The 23,941-nt window shown below is 25.6% G+C and overlaps 1 protein-coding gene across 8 annotated transcripts in view; it reads right to left on the bottom strand.

Moving 5' to 3' along the window:
• Window positions 1-181: 181 nt before the first annotated feature.
• The window catches only part of LOC127282830 (band 3 anion transport protein), a 30,266-nt gene continuing 6,506 nt past the window's right edge, over window positions 182-23,941 (bottom strand). Inside the window, exons 3-12 of one of the 8 annotated variants that reach the window (XM_051307351.1) lie at window positions 22,044-22,258; window positions 14,867-15,047; window positions 13,436-13,517; window positions 12,081-12,464; window positions 11,811-11,846; window positions 7,709-8,399; window positions 6,680-6,742; window positions 5,230-5,824; window positions 4,045-5,137; window positions 182-3,976 (exon numbers count right to left, since the gene is read on the bottom strand). In XM_051307351.1, the coding sequence (XP_051163308.1) occupies window positions 3,313-3,976; window positions 4,045-5,137; window positions 5,230-5,824; window positions 6,680-6,742; window positions 7,709-8,399; window positions 11,811-11,846; window positions 12,081-12,464; window positions 13,436-13,517; window positions 14,867-15,047; window positions 22,044-22,121 (3,867 nt within the window). In that variant the 5' untranslated portion in view covers window positions 22,122-22,258 and the 3' untranslated portion in view covers window positions 182-3,312. Of the gene's footprint in view, window positions 3,977-4,044; window positions 5,138-5,229; window positions 5,825-6,679; window positions 6,743-7,708; window positions 8,400-11,810; window positions 11,847-12,080; window positions 12,465-13,435; window positions 13,518-14,866; window positions 15,048-15,204; window positions 15,416-17,116; window positions 17,243-19,565; window positions 19,688-22,043; window positions 22,259-23,941 lie in introns of those variants that run through there. The other 7 variants (XM_051307353.1, XM_051307349.1, XM_051307350.1 and 4 more) reach the window with 7 other exon arrangements.

Below are 23,941 nucleotides of genomic sequence, written 5' to 3'. Positions count from 1 at the left end.
TACCGCAACTGGAATTTTCGCTAATGGAAATAATAAAATTTTTAATTACATTAGAAAAATAATGTCATGTGAATTTTTAAAATAATAAATTATGTTTTATATTAAATTTTTTTTAATTATTTCAATTTTTTTAAAATATTAAAATTAAAAAAAAAATTACGTATGGGAAATGAAAATACGATTGGCAATTAAAATATATGTTTATTTCTTTGCTCTCTAATAATCCTAAAGCGTAAACGATTTTTCTAAGAGGCTCTTAATATTTATTATTTTTAATACTGTGAATTAACTAGATTATGTACAATAGTTCTATCATCTCGTAACAATAATCGTCATAGTCTCTTAATATGAGGAATCTATATATATATATATTTATATTTCACGATTTCAATAACTGTGGATTCTATAATAATAAATGATTTTTGTTTCAATTAAAATTTCTTAATTAATTGTGTGTCATAGACATTGTAGAGCCGTAACTAATATATTCAGATCTATTAGAATAAAACAGATAAGTCTCAATTATACTTCTATCACAATTATTTAGGATTTAGAACTCTTTACCAATATTTTATAACTTATTCTGCATTTTTTCTTGCACCGGTTACAATTGTACGGTTTATTTATAATATATTTAAAATATTAACATTAAAATTGATTTCTTTTTTTTTCATAACAATTTAATTAGTAAAATACTCTTGAATTTTAAAATAGAATATATCTTCTTTCTTTTGTATAATCAAGTCTCTTTACAATATAAAATTAGTTTATTATATATATATATTTCTTTTTTTCTGTTTCTTACATTCAGTAGCAATACAAGATTAAAATCAGTTATCACTTGGTCTTTTCTTTTAAATAGTAAACTCGCGATTTTATTTACCAAAAAGTAAGAGGTAGAGTTTGTCAAAAGAAAAAAGAATTTATTTTTATTATATAAGAAAATTATTAAATATAAACAATTTTTTTTTATTAATTTTCAAAATTTAGATTAACTTTTTGGTATAGAAATTTACGTAAATTATTTTTGAAAATTATATTTAGTAAATTTTGAAAATAATTTCATTAATTTACATTATGAATTGAAATATTTAAAAATGCAATGTTTCTAAATTTAATAATGGATAAAAATTTTCTTTTTTTTGTTAAAATTTAATAATCGCTACTTTCTGAGTATTTTACTGCTATAAAGTTACATTGAGTTGAGTTCTAAGTTTTTTGCTTTATTTGCAAAATAAAAATAAATTCAACTTTGAACTCTACTCCAATTCCGTTGACTTCTGAACATCAATGTGCTTCCGATATATACATAGGTATATGCGAAAAAAAAAAAAATGCACATTCCCATGGACACACATCACCTGAGCGCATTTCGATAAAAAGTACTAAATTATGAAAGTACAATATATATATAGTATATATATATATTGTTACAATTTTCTAAGTATTGCCGCGTATTAAAGTATCACGTGCGTTCTATTAGTCCCGGTAAAGTTTCGCCTAAGAAAATATTTTCTTTTTAACTTGACATTTTTTTCTTCATATTTTTGCAACAAAATTCTATTGTCATGTAAATCAATTATTTTTTTTTAGAGAGAAAATTTTAATATTAAAAAATACCTTTTTTTTAATAATTTAATGTTAAAAAACAAATGTGTTGCATAAATATCAATAAAAATGTCAAGCTGACAAATATTTTTCTTCAACTTTTAAAGTACAAGATAAGTACAGAAATTTTCTAGTATTAAGTTCGAAAATTACATTTTCTACTCGCACCAGACATTAAAAAAAGTGATCCTTCTGATTTTCATTTTTTGTTTGATTTCACGTTTAACGCCACAAAATTTGAGCACACCATCTATACAAACTGTTTATTTTTAATCATAATGCTCTGGTCTTACAGAGGTAGTATTGATAAGGTACATATGTAAAGTATGGGTGGAATCACGATTTTACAAATTCAAAATCACTTAATTGTTTAACAAAACTATTTTTGCTAAGGTCATTGAAAAGAAAATAATTTCTTTTTTTCAAAAAATAAAATTATCTATTTTATATTTCGATGATCTTTCTCAAAAATCATTTCTATTAAACAATTAAATTAATCGTGGAAGGGATTAAAACCTATTTATCTGGTTAAATTCAGAAAAATGTCGAAAAAATATCTAATCTTTCATTAAATCTACATTATATGTAAAAAAGTATGTAAACTTTGACAAAAGTTTCAAGTGCCGAGAAAAGTTCGTAATTCACTACTATTGACATATTATTTTGTTAATCTAAGTTTGGCACCATTTTTCTTTTGATATAGCATTTTTTTTTTTTTTTTTTTTTTTTTTTTTTTGTTAAAATTTTCATTGAAAAACAACTAATATTTAAAGGTTTAAAAAAGTTAATTCGATAAATGATTTCTAAAAAAAATGGATCAATAAAAAATATATCTGAAAAAAAACAAGGGATTGTATATTAAAATAAAGACGATAAAAAATCTATTTTAGAAAAATAAAAATTTGTTTTTTCGAAATTATTTAGGATTTGGATGTTAATTTTTTGAAATTATTTGTAAGAAAAAAAAAAATACCGTAATACTACATTTTTTTCTAAGATAAAATAAAAAGGAAAATTTAAATTATAAAAATATTTTTAAAAATATTTTTCACAAAGATTAAGAAATTAATTTGTGAAAAATATATTTTTTCAATGATCGAATAATTTTAAAGAGAATTTTCTGATTTAAGCTCAACACGTATATAAATAGTATTAGATTAAAAATTAACGAGATTAGTTACCGCAATTTGATAAAAATTCTTTAACTAGTTACTATACTATCGTTAATTCACGTGTGACAATTTTTTTAATTACTAAAAAATAGATTTTTTCAAAAGAATTAATTTTTAATTATAATTTATCTAAATTGAGATAGAATATCCAGCGAGGATTTTAATTTTTCTCTCACATAATTTTTAAAACTATAAACAAAATAATTAATGAAAATTGTTAAATGTTCTTTTTTTAAATGATTAAAATAATAATAATAATAATAATAATTTTCAAATATCCGCTGGATCCTCTAGGAGGTATTAAAGTTTGAAAAATCGATAGTTAAAAAAATTTAGCGAAATAAGTTTTTAGGTCATAATAATAAGATTTGAATTTTAAATCTCTGCAAAATAAAATTCAATTCCAATATCGCAAATCTAAATAAATATTGCAAAACAAACCATTCTTCTGATTATTCGCGTGAGAGTTGTTGTCTTCATTTTTCCATTTTGTATTTACAAATATAACGAAAAATTAGAAGTAAGGCACAATCTAACCAGGTAAGGGAGCTTCCTCATAAAAGTCAGGCTCGTCTTCATTGGCAGGCGCTTTACTGTCGAGAGCTCGTAATTCAGTAGCAGTGAAAAAGTGAATCATTTGTGATCGAAGTGGTACCATTAGAATGAGGAAAAATGGTAGAGCCAATGCTGCGTCGGTACTTTTTACAATCCACAATGTTGTCAAGCAAAGAATTTGTATCATTGTGAATATATGAATTTTATAGGTTTGCACACGTCTTACATAATTTGCAGTGCCATGATGCTTGACGGGCATAAAGAATAATTTGATTCGATCAAAAAGTTGAACACCATTTGTTGACGAGATGCCCATATAGAGGAAGACACCAATTAACACGGCCATTGGAACTTGACGAAGTAAAGGTGACATTAGTACGCTAACGCCAACGAGAATTGCAACAAGAAGTGCACTGACTCTTTGTTCCTTGACCTCGACCACATACGGTTTATCACCAGGTGCGTGGGTTCGTGACATCACTGTCACCGCTGAGACGTGCGTCAATGAACGAACCGAAGCAGCGGAACACCAAGGTGCACCAATAAATCCACAACCTACATTTAATAAACACACCACCACAATGTCCATGTGATAGCCGTTACCTTTTCTCAATTTTCGCTCTTTTTTGTCAATTATCAGCCTGGAAGGGAAAAATTTTATAAATACAAAAAAAATAATTTTCTAAATAAAAAAAAAAAAGTAACTCACTCTGATATTTGTGTTTCCATAAAGACGAGAATATAAACCAAAAGAGCAGGAACACAACTAGCGAGAGCAATCCAAAGTGGAATAGGTTTTTCTGTACCCGCTGGTGAGACAATCCAACTGCGTTCGGTATTTGTTGGTGTAAATCCTTCAGGTACAATTAATTTTTCAGTTTTCACACCTGACATATAATCAATAAATACAAAAAGAACAATACTGATTGGCACACCAAAATCTCCAAAAGCTCTTCTTGCACTTCTTCCTAAATAGTGACTATTTCTAAAAATTCTCAAATAATAAGCTCCTAAAAATGTTCCCAGGCACAATATTGTACACATCAATGCCGTATTCGGTTGATTAATCAATTTTTCAAATTTATCATATTTTGGAATAAAATTATAACTTTCTTCACTTTGAATCACAGTTCCCGTTTCATTTCCATAAATTGTATTGTACAATGTAATATTCTGTGAAATTGTTTCGTTGCCTTCATTAAAACAATAATCCAATAATAGAGGATTAGCGACAAAATAATCATAAATTTTTTTAAACGCCTCAACAATATAAATAATTGAAATGAGACCAGTGAAAATTTCCTCTGAAAAACGAGTGAATAGTCTCACGAGTACAGAACCTTCAACACAAGCCACGGCCAATGCAATAATTCCCATCCATGCTCCAATATAAACGCGCATTGTTAAAAATTCAAGTTCATTACTTTTACAAAAATCAAAAAGACTTTGATCAAATAAAAGTAGAGGTCCAGTTGTTCCAATAATGACAAGTGGTTGAGTTGCAACAAGTGCCATAACAATTCCAGTGAAGCAACAGGAAATTAATGTTTCAGAAATTCCAATCATATTTGATGTTTTACTGCTCATTAAACCTCCAAATGTAATGGCTGTACAGAGAGCAGCGAAATACATAAAAATTGCCGCGGCAATGCACGATGAACTCAAACCATCGGTAAAATCAGACAGATAATGAGGATAACGTCTCTTTATGTCATTTATAAGACCTCCAAAAGGCCTTTTTGTTCTTTTTAAAGGATCATCGTCATCTGGCGGTTTTTTCTCATCCTCTCCAGCCATTATTGCTGAAAAAAAATTTCAATTATTTTAATAATACAAAAGAATTTAATTTTTTAAAACAAATTAACAATTTTCATATTTAAATAAATATTTATACCTTTTTTAATAGCAACATCGCTTATTGTTGTCTTTTGTTTTTTTGCTTCGATTGCATTTGCTTTTCTTTTTCTAATTGCTTCACTTTTCGCTCGAAGTTCATCGAAAGGCAATAATGCCTGTCTCTCCCAATCTCCGGGTGGCAGTACGATGGAATCATCCAAAAACTCGTTGATCGCCGAAAGTAATTCTCGTCTTTCATTAGCTTTATAAGCAACTTTATGAAAGGACGTATTTGACATTAATGTTGATATGGAACGACCAATTTCATGATAATCAAGATCAGCATTACGAGGACCCAATAATGTAAACATAAATCTCACTGGTATATTAACTTCAGTTATATTAGGCATTAAAACACCTTCTGCCAATCTGACAAAGGCTATTGTTGGTTGATCAAGAAAATCAACAGCACCAACAAGTACAACTGTTGCCTCGGCTCCAACGGGAATTCTCTTTAAAATATAGTCATTTTGCACTTTTTTTAAATCATCATTACTACTGGTGAAGGTCAATTCTTCTTTCATATCAACTGCAGTGTGATTGTTGTCGAGGGCCGAGTTTGATACAACTTTTGACTTGGCATCGTTCAAATTCTACAAAAAAAATATTCACAAATTATAGAAAAATAAACAAAATTTAAAATAACATTTTAAATTAAAAATAAACAATTTCTTTCAAGAAATTTAAATATCCCAAAAAGCTGTGTTTTGGTGAAGCACAATTTTTACGTTTAATAAACGAAATAAAAAGAAAATTATATACTGATTGAATTTCATTAAAAAAAAACTAGGGAATATTCTGCTTTAGAATAAATTAAATTAACAAAACATTTTTTTGGTAGTTGTTAATTTTTAAAAATTAGACAATTATTTTGTAAGTCGAAATTTCGAAAATACAAATTTTTGTCAAAATGATTTGACAGATTCTTCTATAGATTTGGAATTTAGTAAATATGAAAACTCAAATAATTAAAAGAAATCAAAAATCGAAAAGAATTTATAATTAGTCAAAGTATTCAGGACTAATTTGTATGTAGAAAAATGGTTAAAAATCGTAAATTGCAAATGTAGAAAAATGTGCGATTTCTAATATCCATGCACCAAGGATTATTGAATGCTACCCTATAAATAAAAGTAGCTGATTTTGTTAGTTTTTTTTTTGTTGTCTCATAAAATATAAAAAAGAAATCGATAACGAAGATACAAAGATGAAACTGCAAACTAAAAAAAAAAATTGTCGATCTTAAAAACTTAAGGGAAAAAATTTTTTTTATATATTTTCTTTATCCCTAAAATCGAGGATAAAGTTTTTCCCCTAAATTAAAAAATAAACACATCTATATATAGTCCAATAAATGTCATACATGAAGTATTAAAAATAGAACGCGATGTAAAAACTAGCGAGATGAAAATACTAAAAAAATTGGGGGATACTTGAATGTGATTTACATTTTTAATTACATGACTGAGAACAGCTTCCCGCGTAGCATCTTCCTCCTCAACCCAGACAGACTGAAAACAATATTAGGGTATACCATCAGTCTTCAAAATTTTTTTTTTCAAAATTATTTTTTCCAGGAAAAAAAATTAATTTTTTCTATAGCTTACGAATCTTGAATCGCCTTAAATGGAAAGGAAGCTTGCGGAATTTATGGACTTTTGTTGAAAATCAGGAATTTGAAATTTTTTGCTGTGTGAAGAGATAAGTAATTTTTTAAAAATGTAAAAAATCAATTCATTTGAAATTTTTTTAAATTAATTTCTACTTTACATATTTTTTTTTGAAACTAATTTTGACTTTATTGAGAGTGATTATAATTTTTCAAATTTTTATGACTAATTTTTTATTACTGAATATTAAAGTTGTAACGCGTGCGAGGGATATTTTGGTTAATATGCTATTTAAGGAGATAATAAAAAAAAATGGATAATTTTTAATTTACCTGAAAATGCATTTAAAAATCAATTAATTATCACAGCCTTACATAATTCAACTAATTTAAAGATTTTTTCTAAAAGAAACTAATAATTATATATAATTATCTATTTATGTTCTTATTAAAAAAAAATATCGAGTAATTAAAAATAAATATTATTTTTTGAATTGAATTTAGAAACTGATTTTTAAGTTAAAACTTGAAAATAGATTTTAATTTCACGTTCTTTGTATTTACAAATATAAAATTTTTATTAAAGTTTTGGTTTAAAAGAGCTACCTTTATTTCACGACTAATTTAATTTAATGTTTCAAAATGAGATTTTGTTTTTTTCACTTTTTTAGAAAATTTTTATTAAAAACGTTCTTAAATTTTAATTTCTCGAATTTAAATTTATTTTTTTTTTCAACTATAAATTAGTTTATTAGTGACGAAATAAATATTTTTCACTATACTTTCTCTCGAGATTTGTGAAAATAATAAATCTAGTTGGGATTATTATTATTATTTTTTTATTTATATTCAAAAAGAAAATAATCACCTGTAAACTTGTGTAACTCGAATAATTCCTCTTGAATCTAAATCCCCTATCGTGTTCATTAACGTGCCTGTGCCTCAAGAGAAGAGCTCGCATCACCACAGGTCGATCCTCCGGCAAAATAAGTTCCTCAATAACCATTTGCTCAACGACTCGATAGGCCAATCCGGGTAGATCCTTTTCCTCGAGATCAAGCAAAACAACGCCAGTCTCGAGACATCGTCGTAGATTTAAAAGCGAATGAAAACTTAGTGAGGCGACATGTGGTCTACCCCATCGATCGGCACCTTCCTCAACGTCCTCCTCGTATTTAATCCATCTCGCCGTCTCTCGCCATTCACGTTCCTCACCAAATCCATGGAGTTCGTCCAATTGAACGAAAACCTCGTGCGGCGAGTGATCGTACATTTTTTTAAATGTCTCATGTGGAATTCCACCCTCTTTTCTTCGACCAATTTGCACCGTTGGATGTGCCTTGTGTCTTCTCATTCCACGGGAATCATCGCTCCTATGCGATTCAAGATCGTCGATGTCAAGTTCCTGGAGGGTTCGTGCCTCTTCCGGTTGGACACTCACCCGTCGACCCATAAGACCAGCGACGTCTGGAAGACCTGCACCCGATCGTTTTCTCCATTGTGGATCTTCTTGTAGCGAATACTTTCGTGATTTATGATGATGATGATGATGATGTCGTCTGTAAAAAGAAAATTTAAAATTAGACAAGATACTTTGAAAAAAATTTTTCTTTCTTTTTTGTTTAACACAAACAATTGACAGGAAAATTCGAAAATTGTTATAGAATTGTAAAAAAATATAACTCAAAAATAATAATTTTAGAAATTAGCAACAAATTACAAATTTTGGCAAAGTTTACCAATTTTGTCGACAGTTCTTTTTATTTGATTCATAAGCCAAATTAAGTTGATAGAAAATTTTTTTAATGAAAAAAGGCTTAATTATATGTAATTTTATATATTTGTTTTTAATTTTTTCTCTCAATCGATTTCAATAAACGTGAACTTGCACTCACTGCGTGTACTTTCAAAGCGATTTGCAACAAAGTGTGTGCTAATCATGGCTCTTTGGCACGCGACCCCGGTAATGAAATTCGTGTCTGGCTCGACTCATCAAATTCAAGTTCACGTCCCTAGACTGAAGAACTTGTCGACAAAACCCGACGTAAGCCATCGATATCAAAAGTAGAAAAAAAATATGAGTTTAAATATTGTTACTTTTACATTCGATGTTTTAATTATTTACAATGATTAAATTTTTTCTTTTAAATATTAAAAATTTGTTTTACTTCCTTATTTTTTACACCAAATTTTTTTTTCTTCAAATTGTTAGTTATTAATATGAAATTTTTTTTGAAATATTATTATTTTGAAATGTTTAGTGATTTTTCAATTATTATTTCTTGGTGGTTTTTTTTTGAGTAATTACACTAAATGAAAATAGAAAAGCGGGGATAATCCGATCGTCCGATGGTCACGACACAATCACAAACCGTCTAATGTCACCAATGCGATCCTGAGAACGATCGTAGTTGACGGACATGGATGCAAAAGATTGTCTGGCCGAACTAGATGGAAAAGCAAGTCAGTCAGGCTAAATAACACAAGTTTCCTGACAATTGGTTGACAGAGCTTGGCACCCACCTTTGAAACTCAAATACGACCCGGTCGATCCAATTAAATTCAAAACAATGACAGCAAGAGCTTTTTCACCCTTTGCCTCTCTGCTTCATTCTAATTCAACGACACGAGAGAGAGAGAGCTAAAAATCTGGCCAAAGGCCATGACACCGCATCATTTCTGCCACCATTACTTTTTTCAAGGTCTAGATTCCGAGGGGTATGTGAAAACTTTCCAAATACAATTTATCAGAATTGAAAAATTTTTATTTGGATTTTTCTCCAATTTTCATTAAAATTATTGTCTCCACGAGTGCCTCGTGCCATAATTCTGTATTGTAAGTCAGAATTTATCAAAGAATCATCTAAAATTAAAATGAAAAATTAATTTCCAAGGAAAAATTATACATTACAAATTAACGAATTAAAATAGTTGATAAATTCAAATATTTTAGAAAATGGAAAGAAAATTTGAAATACCAAATTATAAACAACAATAATTTAAAAAATTCGCCAAAAGGTGAATTAAAAAATAAATATATTTTCCAAAGAAGAATTTGAAAAATCACTTTTAGAAACGAATATTTTGAAAATGAAAAGAAAATCGATTTAAGGAAATAGAAAGTCATCATGGTAAAGAAGAAATTGGAAGAAAAATTGACAAAAAAGATAATCAATCAGAAATTCCACAAAATTTAAAAAATTCCCTCATGCTTCTTTTGAGAAATTTTGACCCTTAAGTTACAAATTGAGATTTTTTCTAAACATTTTTTCCGAACAAATAAAAAGGGCATGGAAATTTTTTTCCGAATTAATCGAAAATTTTTATCTAATATGAAGTTAGAAACTTTTCTAAATCTGTCAAGAGTTTTTTTCAATTTTTTTTTTTGAAAAATAAAATTAACAATTAAAATAATTTAGAAACATTTTATTATCTTTTGAAAATTTTCCGTCATTTTAGATTATATACGTTTAGACCTGGGTTTGAGTCTTTCGTTTTATTATTGTCTAAAATTAGATTACATATTTGTTACACAATATTTTGTATTCTATATATTTTAAATTATGGATTTACTCATTTATTTAAATAAAGAATTTGAAATGTGCGTTTGTAAATTTAAATTATTTATAAATAAAATGGAAAATTTAAAAAACAGTTTGAATATACAAATGAAAAATTGAATTGTTAATAATTTTAGAATTTTTAAATAGGTATAGATTGAAAATTTTTAGTTTTTTGCATAACTTGTCTTTTTTTTTAAAAGTGTGCCAAAAATTACGTTTTTAATATATTGTTGTCTCTCATTGTATTTTAGCTAAAAACTTGCATTTTTCATATTTTTCATATTGACGGTAATTAATTTTCAAAAGTAAATAAAAACTTAATTCTTCACAGAAAATAAAACCCCCTGGACTGTATCTGACATTGGTTTTTGTTTTTTCTTTTTTGTGAACCATTTTTTCAATAAAAAATAATTAGGTCAAAGATACACGAAAAACTGAAAATATAAAAAAAAAATCTGTTTTTTGCTGAGGCCAATCAAAATAGTGTAATTATTGGTTGGGCGTGATTAATTTTGTCTGTGTGTTTGTATTGTTAAGACAGTTTTTTTTCTTGTTTTTTTAAAATGTTAATCTTTCATTGACGTTGATTATAATAAATTATTTTGGATATTCACTGTCATTTATCAGAATTATTATTATTTTGTTTAAAATTTATTTTTATTTGATTTTGTCTGTAGTTTTTTTTTTTTGTTTGAAAATTATGTCAAATAATTAACTTGTAGCATTTACATGCGTCCCATCTAATAAGTCGTTCTCAGGATATTTTTTCAAAACACGGAAACAATTTTTTCTATATCTATGCCGTGACAATCGTAATAGGAATTTAATTCAAGGACAGGGTTTATTGATTTCCAAGTTAGAAACAATTTATAGTTTTTTAAATTGCAGGGAGAAATTCCATTAATGCTTTCTCTTTCTTTCGAGATTGGTACGAAGTCAATAAATTTTTTTCGGTTATTAAAACAAATTTCAGGAGAGTTTAAAATTTTTATATTATACACAAGTCGATCTTTTCTTCAGAAACTATAAATTGTCACTATCCTCAAAAAAAAAAAAATTTGTTTTTTTTTATCTATTTTCAATATGAAGAAATAATCCAAATTTATTTATGGATTTGTAAGAAAAATACCTTAATTTTTAGGATAAAAAAAAATCGAAACGAACATGCGTGAAACGAAAATGAATTTCGATAACGAAAAAATTATCCTTGGATAAATTATTTCAGTTTCTCTTTGTATAGAATTAAAAAAATTTTAATATAAACAGACATGAACTATAGAGAGTGAACTCTGAGAATGGAGATAAATATACTCTGCTGGGTTGCATATATATATAGCAAGCATGAAAATAAATTGATCCTATTTAAAAGTATAGTGGATTAAATAAACTTCTTCGAGTAATTCATACCTGTGTAGAAAACTGTTGCACTCGTAATTAGCCAGACTAGTAAGAACAACGAGATTTTAAATGGTTAAATATAGGAAACTACAAAATTTTTTTTTTTTTAATATTATTTCATATTAAATACTTCAAAAATAATATTGAAATCACTGAAGAGAAAAAATATCAAATATTCGCACTATTAAGTCAAAATTTTTAATTAGAAAAATGACGTTAAAATATTCTAATTAAATTTAATTAATTTATAAAAAGGAGATAAATAAGTGACGCCCTTACTTGTGTTCGCGATGTCTGCGTCCTTTTCGATCTTCCTCAGCTGGTTCCTCGTGATTTGGCGAAGTACTTTCTTCTTCTTTAATATTTTCAAATTGTACTCTTGGACTTCCAAATGGACTTTCGTTGAATCCAGAAGCGGCTCTTTCTGAAGTTGGCGCTTCACTCTCACTGCTTTGTTGTTGATCTTTTTTTTCTATTATTTTTTCCGCTACATTTGCATTTGTCTCCTTATTATTATCATCATTTTCATCTTCTTGTTGATCATCTTTGGATATTGAACTTTCGCTGTTATCCGGAACATCCAATTCTTGTAAATTACTCGTTACACTCGGATCGCTTCCTAATTGTTCCTCTTCAGGACTTGCCTCTGTAGTAGAACCTTCACTGAAACATTAATTCCAAATCTTTAATCATATTTCAATTTATTTTATCAAAACTCTTTAATTAACTTATTTCACAAAATATAAAAATCTTATGAGATTAATTTTGAATCATTTTTTTTCATTTTTATCGAGGAAAAATTGTAATGAACAAAATCCTTGAAGAATTTTCCTCAAGAAAAATGAAGAATATTTATTTTATGACAAAATAAAAATGCGATATTACTAATTTTATATAATTTATAAGAATAGAGCGAATAGAATTTAGATAATATTCTAAGGATTTTTTTTTCATTCTATTTCTTATAAAAAAAATAAATAAATAAAAGGTACAATTTTTTCTAAGATCTCCAAGAAATTCCAAAGTACTTATTTCATGCTTCTTGATTAAATAAGGTCGACAATAATTAGTAAGTAAATTTTTCAAGGACGACTATAAAAATTAACAAATCTAAGCAAATAATATCTACTAACAATGAATTAACATTTTCTAAAAATCATTACACATTCTTTGAATTCGTTAAAAAAAAACATGTAAATAACAAATTTTTTTATTTTAAAATACTCTTTTCAAGTATATATAATTAAAAAAAATAGTTTATAAGTTTAAGAATTAGAAATATAAATTAAAATTTTTAAAATAATTAATAAACATTTTTCGTGATTTAATTTTTTTTCTGATTCAATTGAAATTAAAAAATTATTAAGTTAATTAATATAAAACTTTTAGTAAAAAAAGTTTTTCAACTCAAATATTAAATACATAGTGAAATGTAATTTCCATAAACGAAAATCAATTATTCAAAAATTGAAATTTGTCGAGAATATATTTTCTAAAGGAATCTTTTAGTGAATCAGAAAAAAGTAATTTTTCAAAATGAATATCAAGCTTCCTGCTCTAGATCCACATGTTTTACAAAAGTGAAAATAGATATCCGGATAGTAAAGTGCTTCATGAAAATTCTAAGGACTTACGGTGATAAATGACGTCTCATAGATCTTGAATGAAGACTCTTCAATGGCATGTGAGGGTGAGGATAACTTCGTTTTCTGTATTCTGAAAAAAAAATACGAAACAATTTTTCAAATTTTCCCAAGACTAAATGAATTCTTTTATCAAACAAAATCAATATTCACACATCTATTGTAGTTTAATATTCTTATATAGAAGATTTAATATTTCATTTTTTAAATGAAGGTCAGAGAAAAAAAAATGATAAGAGAAAAAAAAAAAAGTAAAGAAAAACAGGAAAAAAAAATTAATTGTAACTTCATTATTGGCAAAATCATAAAATGACGAGTCGCTAGAATATTAAATCTTAATGAGAAATGAAATAAGTATAATTAAAATATAAATAAAATCTTTTTTTTCAAGCAATCCTAATGTAAGAAAAATTCTTACTCATAGGTATAGTAAAAAGTATAATAGTAGTAGAATTTCGAAAGAAGAAAACAGTGCCAAAATTTCGTCACATCATAAATATTGAACATGTCAAATGCTAAAGTTTGCGATTATGAAATAAAAATCATAATTTAGTGATAATTGTATTAAAATTTATTATTACGAAGAAATTAAAAAAATTATTAGATTTTCACTTTCTGGAGAATAAAAATTTATTTCAATGAAATTCCTCTCTAATTTGAAAATAAATTTTGATCTCCCTTTCACTATAGTTTCAACAACTCCAATTTATTACTTTTTGAAAATAATTTCTCAATTACCATAAAAGCATTCTAAAATTTTCAACAATCGATTCCTTTAAATATTAAATTAACAACGAAACTTTTTTAAATGAAACTCTACTTTTGACGTGTACTTTCAATTTTATAGAATTTTTCATTAAAAGATTTCATTTTTAAGCGCATGTCATATATATGTCATGAGAAATTTTTATGAAATTTCAATCTAGCTTTTAAAGTGACAAAGTGTTTAATTGAATTTTTTTTTAATTAAAATTTTACTAATTTAATGTTTAACAATTATTAAATGAAAATATAATAATAAATTACAATTAAACTTTTATTAAAATGGAAATTTTCTTTTTTTTAATATCTTTATCATTTAACAAATTTTTTTTCCAAAACACGACTAAAATATTTTAGTAACGAAATTTTTCATCTTTAATTAAAATTAAAACTTCTCGTCATTTTCTAAAACTTGAATTTAAAAATTAGATTGTTTTGCATTCGCTGAATATTTATAGAGTTTATTAGACAGAATTTAAATTTTGACCGAAATCTTAATTTAGCATCTAAAAAATTATTTGTTAAGTAAAAATTCGTTTTGAAAATGAAATTTTGTCAAATACTAAATACTAAAAATGAAAATTTGTCTATGAAATAATTAAATATCTAAATAATATTCTAAAAAATGAAAATTTTCACTATTTGCAAATATCAGCTTACGATTAATATCGTGATCGCCATGACGCGATGATGGAACACGATCGCGTTCACGACCAGATCCAACCGATTCAGAAGGGGATCCAAATCGGGCTACGTCGAATTTGTCTCCAGCATCCATCGCGAAGACCTTCTCCATCTCCTCATCGAGTTCTTGTACCGTTTCCGTGCCATGACCGTCAACCTGAAAAATAAAATTTTTATTACAAAAAATGAAAATCGAAAGCAAATTAATCAATAAAAAAAAAATAATTAATTCAAAATTCAATTTTTAAAAATGTATTGAAATAATTTATAATAATAATTATTATAAATTTAATAAATACATTTTTTAAATTTACTAGAAAATTTTTTAAAATATAAATCTAAATAAACAGATGATTTTTTTTTATAAAATTTCAAAATTTATAAACATTTATGAAATAAACACAATATTTCTTTTTCTTTTCAAATTGAAAAAAAAAAATTTTGCAAAAAAAAAACGCGAATTTGAAAATCCCAATTCCCGCGACACAATTCCTCTTGTTTTGTCAGGACCGCAGCATTCGCCCGACTGGGACCGGAACCGGAAAGTATCCGAAGGCCGGGTCGATGCGGGAATCAACCTTGAACTTGAGCTTTCGTGACTGACCGCGAGTTGCGTCAGGTCGAGACACAGAAGTGCAATGTGTAAAATGTAAATCAAATCTCATGACTCACATCATTTTTATTCTAATCACGAATTGACATGACTTTTTAATTATTCATTAATCTCCCTTCCAAGTCATATAAAATCAATATAGTATTCTTCCTATTAACATCCCGCTTTTATCAAAATCAGTTTCCTCGCGATAGATCATTTTTTTTTTAATCAAATTTAATTTAAAAATTAAAAATAAAAATTGTGCCATTAAAATTAATATTTAATTAATTATTATTTAATAATTAATTAAGAAATTATTAACAATATTTTTAATAAAAAAAAACTTTTTTGATATCATTATAAATAGAATATCTGGTTTTGATTTGTTCAAAGAGATGAATATTAAAAAAGAGGAGAAAAAAAACGATTTAAAAGCGGAATAATGTGTGGAGAAAAGTGAAACTCCTATGTCAAAATATAGACAAAGTAAAGCAATATATAAAGTGACATAAAAATAATAAAATACTTGGTCTGAAGTGACTTTTTCAATGGAAAATTGACTTTTAGAGCAAGTCTATGGTAAAGGTCGAGAGTTATTTCAAGACATAAAGTGCATCAAGTCATTGATTTCTCATAGGAAGCGCGTAGAGGAAATTGAATTTCATAGTTATCTTTCTCTTCCATAACTCACTTTTAAATGAATTCGTTGAATGTAAATTTATTATTGTTTCATCTATCCTATTTGAAATGTTTTCATTCCGACTATAAATAATCTTTGATATTAAAATTTTCTACTTTTAGGATTTTACATTCTATTTATTTTAATCCAATTTTTTTTTTTATTTTAAATAATTAAATTCACTTTTTAGTTCTTTGGATAAAAATAATAATTTAAATATTAAATTCCAAATAAATAATAAAAAGAAATAAAAAAATAAATTAGATTTATTTTTTTGTTTTAAAATCATAAATAACAAAATTTGTTATTTATGATTTTTTGAAACATATATTTTTTTTTAATTAATAAATTTCTATTTTTTTAAATTAATAAGTTTCTATTTTTTTTTAATTAATAAATTTCTGTTTATTTTATTTTTTCGCAAAAAATAATAAACAAAATTATTGAGGGACAAAATTTGAAGCTGGAGAATTTAATAAAAAAAAAAAGCAATTAATTATAGATGTTACATTATTACAATAAAAGAATATTTTTTTTTACCAAAAGATAAACATTCGAAATTAAATTTCTATATAGAAAGTTTTGTAGCTGCCGGAAAAGTCAACATGAAGAAATAAGGGGTTTCCGGAAGAAAACTCATTTTTATATCATTTTCCCAAAACCTAATAAATCTATTTATCAAATTTTTTTTCTAAACATAATTTCTATTAATAAAAATAATGTTTAATTTTTCTTTTGAATTTTTCAAAATAGATTTATCAAAATTTTTTGAAAAAATTCCTCAATATATAATTGCAATAAAAGATGCGGGAATAAATTCTTTTTATTATTTCAAAAAAAAGAAACACTTTCCTGGATTTTGTTTATCACAGAAAAAAAAATCGAAACTTGAATGAAAATTAATTTTTGAATGAAGAAGAAAAACACATAGAAAATTTTTTTGGACACACACCTGGTGCGTACCGAGAGATCGTCGAAGCCAAAATAGAACTTTGCCTCGTGCACGTTTCAAAAACGATTTCCTAGATGAACTAGTACCTACCTCGGGCATGGTATCCCGGGCTGGAGTGAAATTTTCAACTCAAACAAATCGGGACAAGTCGGTAGGGGTCGGAACTAATCGCGTCGACGCTACCACAGATCAGCTGCGCCTGGTCGATATTAAACCACCTCTATACCAGGGTAACTTTACCAGGTAACGAACCCTCATCCACCTTATCGGTTTTATTAAATATAATAATAATAATAATAATAATGACAGCCACTTTAATCGAATTCTATACGCTTCTTAATATTATCTCCATTATCTATTTCTTTAGTCGATGATGAAAAATTGCGTGTTTCGAAAAAAATTCCCATAAATGATTCAAATGATGAGAGGCTACAAATGAAAAATTATTTAATTACTTCAATTTATTGTATTATAATTTCACTTATTTTTAATTGTTAATTATAATATAAATAAACAATTAATATAGTATAATAATAAGAAGGATAAATTAGTTTTAATTTCTTTGAAATTTGTTACTCTCGAGGATTTTTGGAGATTACGAATTTAGTCAGATTTCAAAAATTCAAAATATAAAAATATTTTTTTTTAAATTATGATAATTTTAATTTACGGTAATATGTTAAGGCAGCTTAAAGTTGAACATGTTCAATGCAACAAGTGTCACTTGCCCCTGAAAGTATCAACTGATGAATCATAAAAATTGAATTTGATGGGAAAAAAAAAATAATGCATTCAATGAAAAAGAGGCTGGATGAAATTCGAAAAAATTGTATAGATAAAATTATATTCTACAGAAATATAGAAAATAAAAGAGAACAATAATTCTATTGTACATAAAATTATTTTAGTTTTCTATTTTTATTATTTCTATTTTTATTATTTTTATTATTATTATTATTATTATTATTATTATTATTATTGGAAATAATTTTTATATGAATGTAAACATATTTTGATGTATGAGTGAGGGAGAAAAAAGTGAGGAAAGTGGAAACTCGCGAGCTTTCAACCCTTTTGGAGCCAGCAACCACTCCCTCTTCTCGACCTCCTCTTCCCCCACACAATCAACACTTCCTACTTGGATTCTTCTAGAGACCTTGAACCTGAAAAAAGCTGCAGAGTATTTCCACGTGTGCAAGGCTTCTTCTAAATTTGTCAACTAAAGAACCAATTTTTTTTTAAATTATTTTTAAAAAAATTAATATCCTCAGATGGTGTATTTAAAAAAATAGTTTTCCTCAAAGAAAAAAATTTATAAATCACGTCAGAATTCTAACAATAAGAAAATAGCTAACAAATAATCTTTTTAAGCTGAGGTTTTTTTTTTTCACCTTCAAAATCAATCAATCAATTCTCAATAATTCTCCAGCTTCATTTTTGTTTCCCTTACCTAAATATTGTATATATACACAATATAGCCTTGATCGGAAATTTAAAATAGAATTTTTCTACTTATTCGATAATCAAAAAATTTTTATTAATAAACTCCAAATTTTTTAATATTGTAAAAATATTCCGATGATTTAGAGATAAAATAATTTAAAAATTGATAAGTGACAATTTTTTTTTTTTAGTAAATAATTACAATTTAAATTATTTATAATTGAAATTAATTATAATTATTTAGATATTTGAAATTAATTATAATTTTAACTATTTTATAATTGATATTAATTTACAATTGAAAATTTAAAATTATAAAGAAAAATATAATTTCTTTATTATCAATAAGAACGTAATAATAAAAACTGTTATTAGTTGAACGTATTACTTTAATGTAAAATCCAATAAACTAAGTAGTTAAATCAATTAATAAAATTTGTTTACCGACAAAAAAAAAAAATTATTATTGTAACTTATTTTATTAATCCCAAAATGTCCATTAAAATATTATTCATATTCACAATTAAGTCGAAACATTTATACGTAATTGTTTGCGACATTTTGGAACTCGCATAATAACACTAATCGACAATAATAAAATTACTAAGTTCCTTTATTACCATACTATTAACTCTTATTAAAAAATTAAAAATAGATAATAGACTTTAGAAATTAGTTACACAATTATTGATTAAAGCGTGCGAAAAAAAGCATAAACTAATAATAATTATAGTCTATAAACAAAATGAAAAAAAAAAAAAAATTAAAAATATTATAAGCTTTTTAAAAATAAATTTAAATTTTTAAATTGACTCAAATAATAATTATTTGATACAAATAAATATTTATTTGATAATAGTCAAGTAACCTATTTAAATCAAATAAATTATTTTTTTTGGAATTTTTTAAAAAATTTTAAAAATTAAATTTTAATATTAAAGAGGTAAACAATTTTCTCTATTACTAAAATGAAAAAACTTCACTAATAAAAAATTTTTGAATTCACCTGATTTCCCCTTGTGGCAGCAATTATGTTGGGACGAATTTTGTAACGCATGAATAAATTTAATTGAACGACAAATAAAAAAAAGAAAATCTGCAGTTGAACTTCAAACAAGGTGGACTTGCTGACTAATATATAATCCTAACTATAACAATACTAAAGCACGATTGACACCGGTCTTGTAATCGAATTTACAGGAAGGCTTCCGGCCTTGCGTAAGTGCAGTAAGGTCAGTAGTGGCCAACGACTGCATCGATTATTCCTTTTCTACTTCATTTGTAAATTACTTCGATTACGTCAAGTACTCGTTAGAGAGTTGACAATAGTAAATATATCAAGTTAAATAAACGTTAATTGTAAACAAATGTTTGCCTTCGAAACATCTCTCTGAATTTAGAAACATGGAACCTATTAACACTCCTATTTTTGATCTATACGTATATTTGGATTACAAATTGTCAATAAAAAAAAAAATATTACTGAATTTTTTTTTTATCGAGAAAATTGTTAAAATCAAATTCAAGATTTATTTATATTTCTAATTTAATTGGATGATAAAATTGTTTGGAATGCTGTATTTGATTAATATTGAAGAATTAAGTACCAACTTCCTGAATTGAAGATACAAAATTTAGCAATAAATCTTGAAGACTGACAATTATCTAAACTATTAATGCTTCTGAATTTTTAAAAAATCCCTAATAAATCTCCGAGAATCTAAATAATTTAAAATTGTTATTAATTTTAATAAAGGAATTTTCCAAACGAAATGAAAATTTACTAACGAAATTCGATCAAAAAATAATCCAAAATGAATTCCGAATAATTAGGAAATTTTTTTTTGTAAACTATTCGGATTCAGTACAAATTATTGCGTAACACGCAATAATTTGAAATCTTTATGTGAAAAATAACAAATCCATATTAATCCGAATTTATGCCGCCCAAAAAATCTAATCCAAAATGAGTTGAGAAAATTTTAATGGAATTTTTATGTTTAAACTATTTTGCAAAAAAATCTGGAATACAAAATGAGTCTGGAATTTGTATTTATATCCACAAACAGTAATCAATAATTTGAATTTAGTAGTGATGAAAAATTCGAACCAAAATCAGACCAGAATTTGAATCTGCAAACAATAGGAAAAAATGAAATAAAATAAATAATAATATATAAAATGATAAAGTAATACATTCAAAAGATGTGAGACACGACCTCGCAAACCGATTTGCTTTGATTGCTGTCGGACACGAGTCAATAGCCATTTAACATTCGGCAGACATTCAATATGAAATAACTTGTAAATATCCTATCATATAATATAGAAATCACTAGATACATTCTATTTTCAAGATTTCTGTTTTTTAATAAATATATATCGACAGTCGTGGAAATCATAAATTATTAAAAAAAAAAAAAAAAAAAAAAGGTTTAATTTTCATTAAATTTTCTCCTTTGTTTTATTATGGTGGAACGTTGGAAAAATATAAAACAAAAATTTTACATTGTTTATTAAAAATAATATTCAAATATCAAGTTGCAAAAAAAAAAAAACCAAAACCACAAACGGCAGGCTGTTGTCAGATTCGTGGTTAAGAGACTCAATTTTAATTTAAATTTCACCACTGACTTAATTAAATAAATGAATCTTAATTATTTTATCTGATTAAAAAGGAGATTTTATAAAATTATTTTTCATATTACATATACGTAAAATAAATAATAATTTTAATAATTGAAGATTATTTAAAATTTTTGGCATAATAATAATAATAATAATTTAAAAAAATATTTTTTCTTAAAACTGAGTGGACTTCAACCTTGCACTAAATTTCATCTTTTGCAACCTTTTTAGCAGATTTATCAAAAGGATTTAAATGTTTACTGAGAGTCGACTCTTTTTCCACAGTATTTGCAAGGCAAATAAAATGTGAGTCAAAATTTGTTTTTTTCTCAGTACATTTTTTTCTCCCATTTGTATTAAATTTTATAAAGAGAAACTGTTTTTTTTATCGTTACGTTTTGAAATTTGGACTTTTTGAATTTTATGCATTGGATATTTTAGGATAACTTATGGACGTTCTAAGGATATTAAGATGGTTTATGTGGAAATATTTTATAAAATATAAAAAATATACGGAATATATTTTACGGAATATTAAAAATATATGGAAAATATTTTACGCAATATTAAAAAAAAACGTAAAATATTTTACGAAATTTTGAAAATATACGGAAAATATTTTACGGAAGTTTTGAAAATATTTTACGAAATTTTGAAAATATACGGAAAATATTTTACGAAATTTTGAAAATATACGGAAAATATTTTACAAAATTTTGAAAATATACGGAAAATATTTTACGGAATTCAAAAATAGTTTACGGAAAATATCGTTTTTTTTGTTTCATCTAAAAAGAAATTTCAACGTAAAAATATTAGTTTTTAGTGTATAATAATTTTTTTTTTTATAACTCACCGAACTTCTGGTTCCAAAACCAAGGAAGGAGAGCTTCCTCCGGTTACCAAGTGTTTTCTCTTCAGGTTTATTGTTCATTGCAGCGGTTCTTTTTTTTTAATTTTACTGGCAACCGGCTTACTTTTTCCTAGGAGCTCGGCCGATTCTGAGTCGGGATGGCGATGTCCACATGTGGAGGAAACACTGCGATTGCAGTTCCGCCGTTCTGTTTGCTACTGTAATTAAAGAGAAAGAAAATAATTAGAATTTTAATTAAATTGTATTTAATTAATTTTTCTTAATCTAAATATTGTATTTAAATTTTTTTTTCTTAATAATCAATTTCTAATTATTTTATTCTTTTTTCCAAACAAAAATTATAAATAATTCACACTCATGGCGTGAATTATCTTCAACTGATCACCACAATTTGCGAACTTAAGACGAATCAAGAAATTTGATATTCAGTGGTTTATTAAAATCGAGTAAATTTACTCCTTTTAAAATCAAAATGTGGGTTTTTTATTCAGACTCGGAACAAAAGTAGTTGTTTTTTTTGGTATTTAAAAAAATTGTAAATTCGTAAAAAAAATGATATTTTTATAAATAAATTGTTTGCTCTATAAATTAAGTTTTGTGTAAATAACATGATTAATTATACTAATAAAATACCAGTCAAGTGTGTAGAAAAAAAAAATATTTGACGAATTTATCAGAGCAAAAGCTCCCTTAATATAAGATTATTACTCGATTTCACTGAAAGTGTCTCTTGATCCAGATGAATGCGTCGACCTCCTAATATAAACACTTGATTAAAACTCCATGGGATCTTTTCAACAGCTAGAAAATCCACCCTCATGATTATAAATTGTTACACATTGTATACTTGTTTACCAAGTATCAACACTTTCAAGCCAAAGAAACAATTTATATTATTTAAATGAAAATTTTTTTAGAGAATATATTTTCTATAAAACTGAAAAAAAAATTTATTTGATTCAAATAATCGATTACTTGACTATTAACAAATAAATATTTCTATCAAATAATTATTACTTCAATTAATATTTATTTCAAAATAAAAAATTTAATTTATCACAAATAAAATTTTTATTTAAACCAAATAAAATTTATTTTTGAATATTTGTTGTGATAAAAATAATTATTACTTTTTTATATTAGTTTTTCGTTTCTCAGGTTACGAAATTTATGAATTTTTTATATATATTGTCATTATACTCCGCAGTTGACTAAAGTTATAGTTATAACTAATTTTATAATCTTGTAAGCTGTTTAAAAGCTTAAGAGTCATAAATAGTACAAGAATTCAATTTTTATTTGAAAAATAGGAAAATTACAATCTAATTATATGCAGGCCTCGTTATGATTATCGCAAAAAAAAAAGTCTGGTTTCCAATAAAAGCAACAATAAAAGTTTTCATTAAAGAACCATCTGTTATAAAAATGGGTTAAAGTATAAAAAAAAAAAATGTTTTTTTATTATTGAGATCGAAAATAATATTTATTTCAAGAATAGAATTTTTCAAGTAAAATTTCAAAGTATCAAATTGATATAAAAATTTTTTTATCAATTTGATACACTGAAAAAAAATTTCGGTTTCAAATATTTATTTAATAAATTTAATATTTTAATTAATTAATTAATTCTAGAAAATTAATAAAAAATATAAATACAAAATTAATGTAATTTATATACGCGAGTTTCGTGACAATTTTTTTTTTACTGTTTTTTAATCATGATTTGAAAAACGATCTCAAAAACGTAATTTGTGTGGCCCGTGTGCCCTTGTGCCAGAAATTCAATGGGTCCATAAAAAGAAATCAGAACACGCCTTTCTCTCAAATATACTTCTATCTACTTCAGTAGATTTAACATAATAAATATTCGCAATTAAATC

This window comes from Leptopilina boulardi, unplaced genomic scaffold (genome assembly GCF_019393585.1).
Source record: "Leptopilina boulardi isolate dan_hultmark-lab unplaced genomic scaffold, ZJU_Lbou_2.1 LbouV2_302, whole genome shotgun sequence".
Taxonomy (NCBI): domain Eukaryota; kingdom Metazoa; phylum Arthropoda; class Insecta; order Hymenoptera; family Figitidae; genus Leptopilina; species Leptopilina boulardi.
This window is presented reverse-complemented; position numbering and strand designations above follow the sequence as displayed.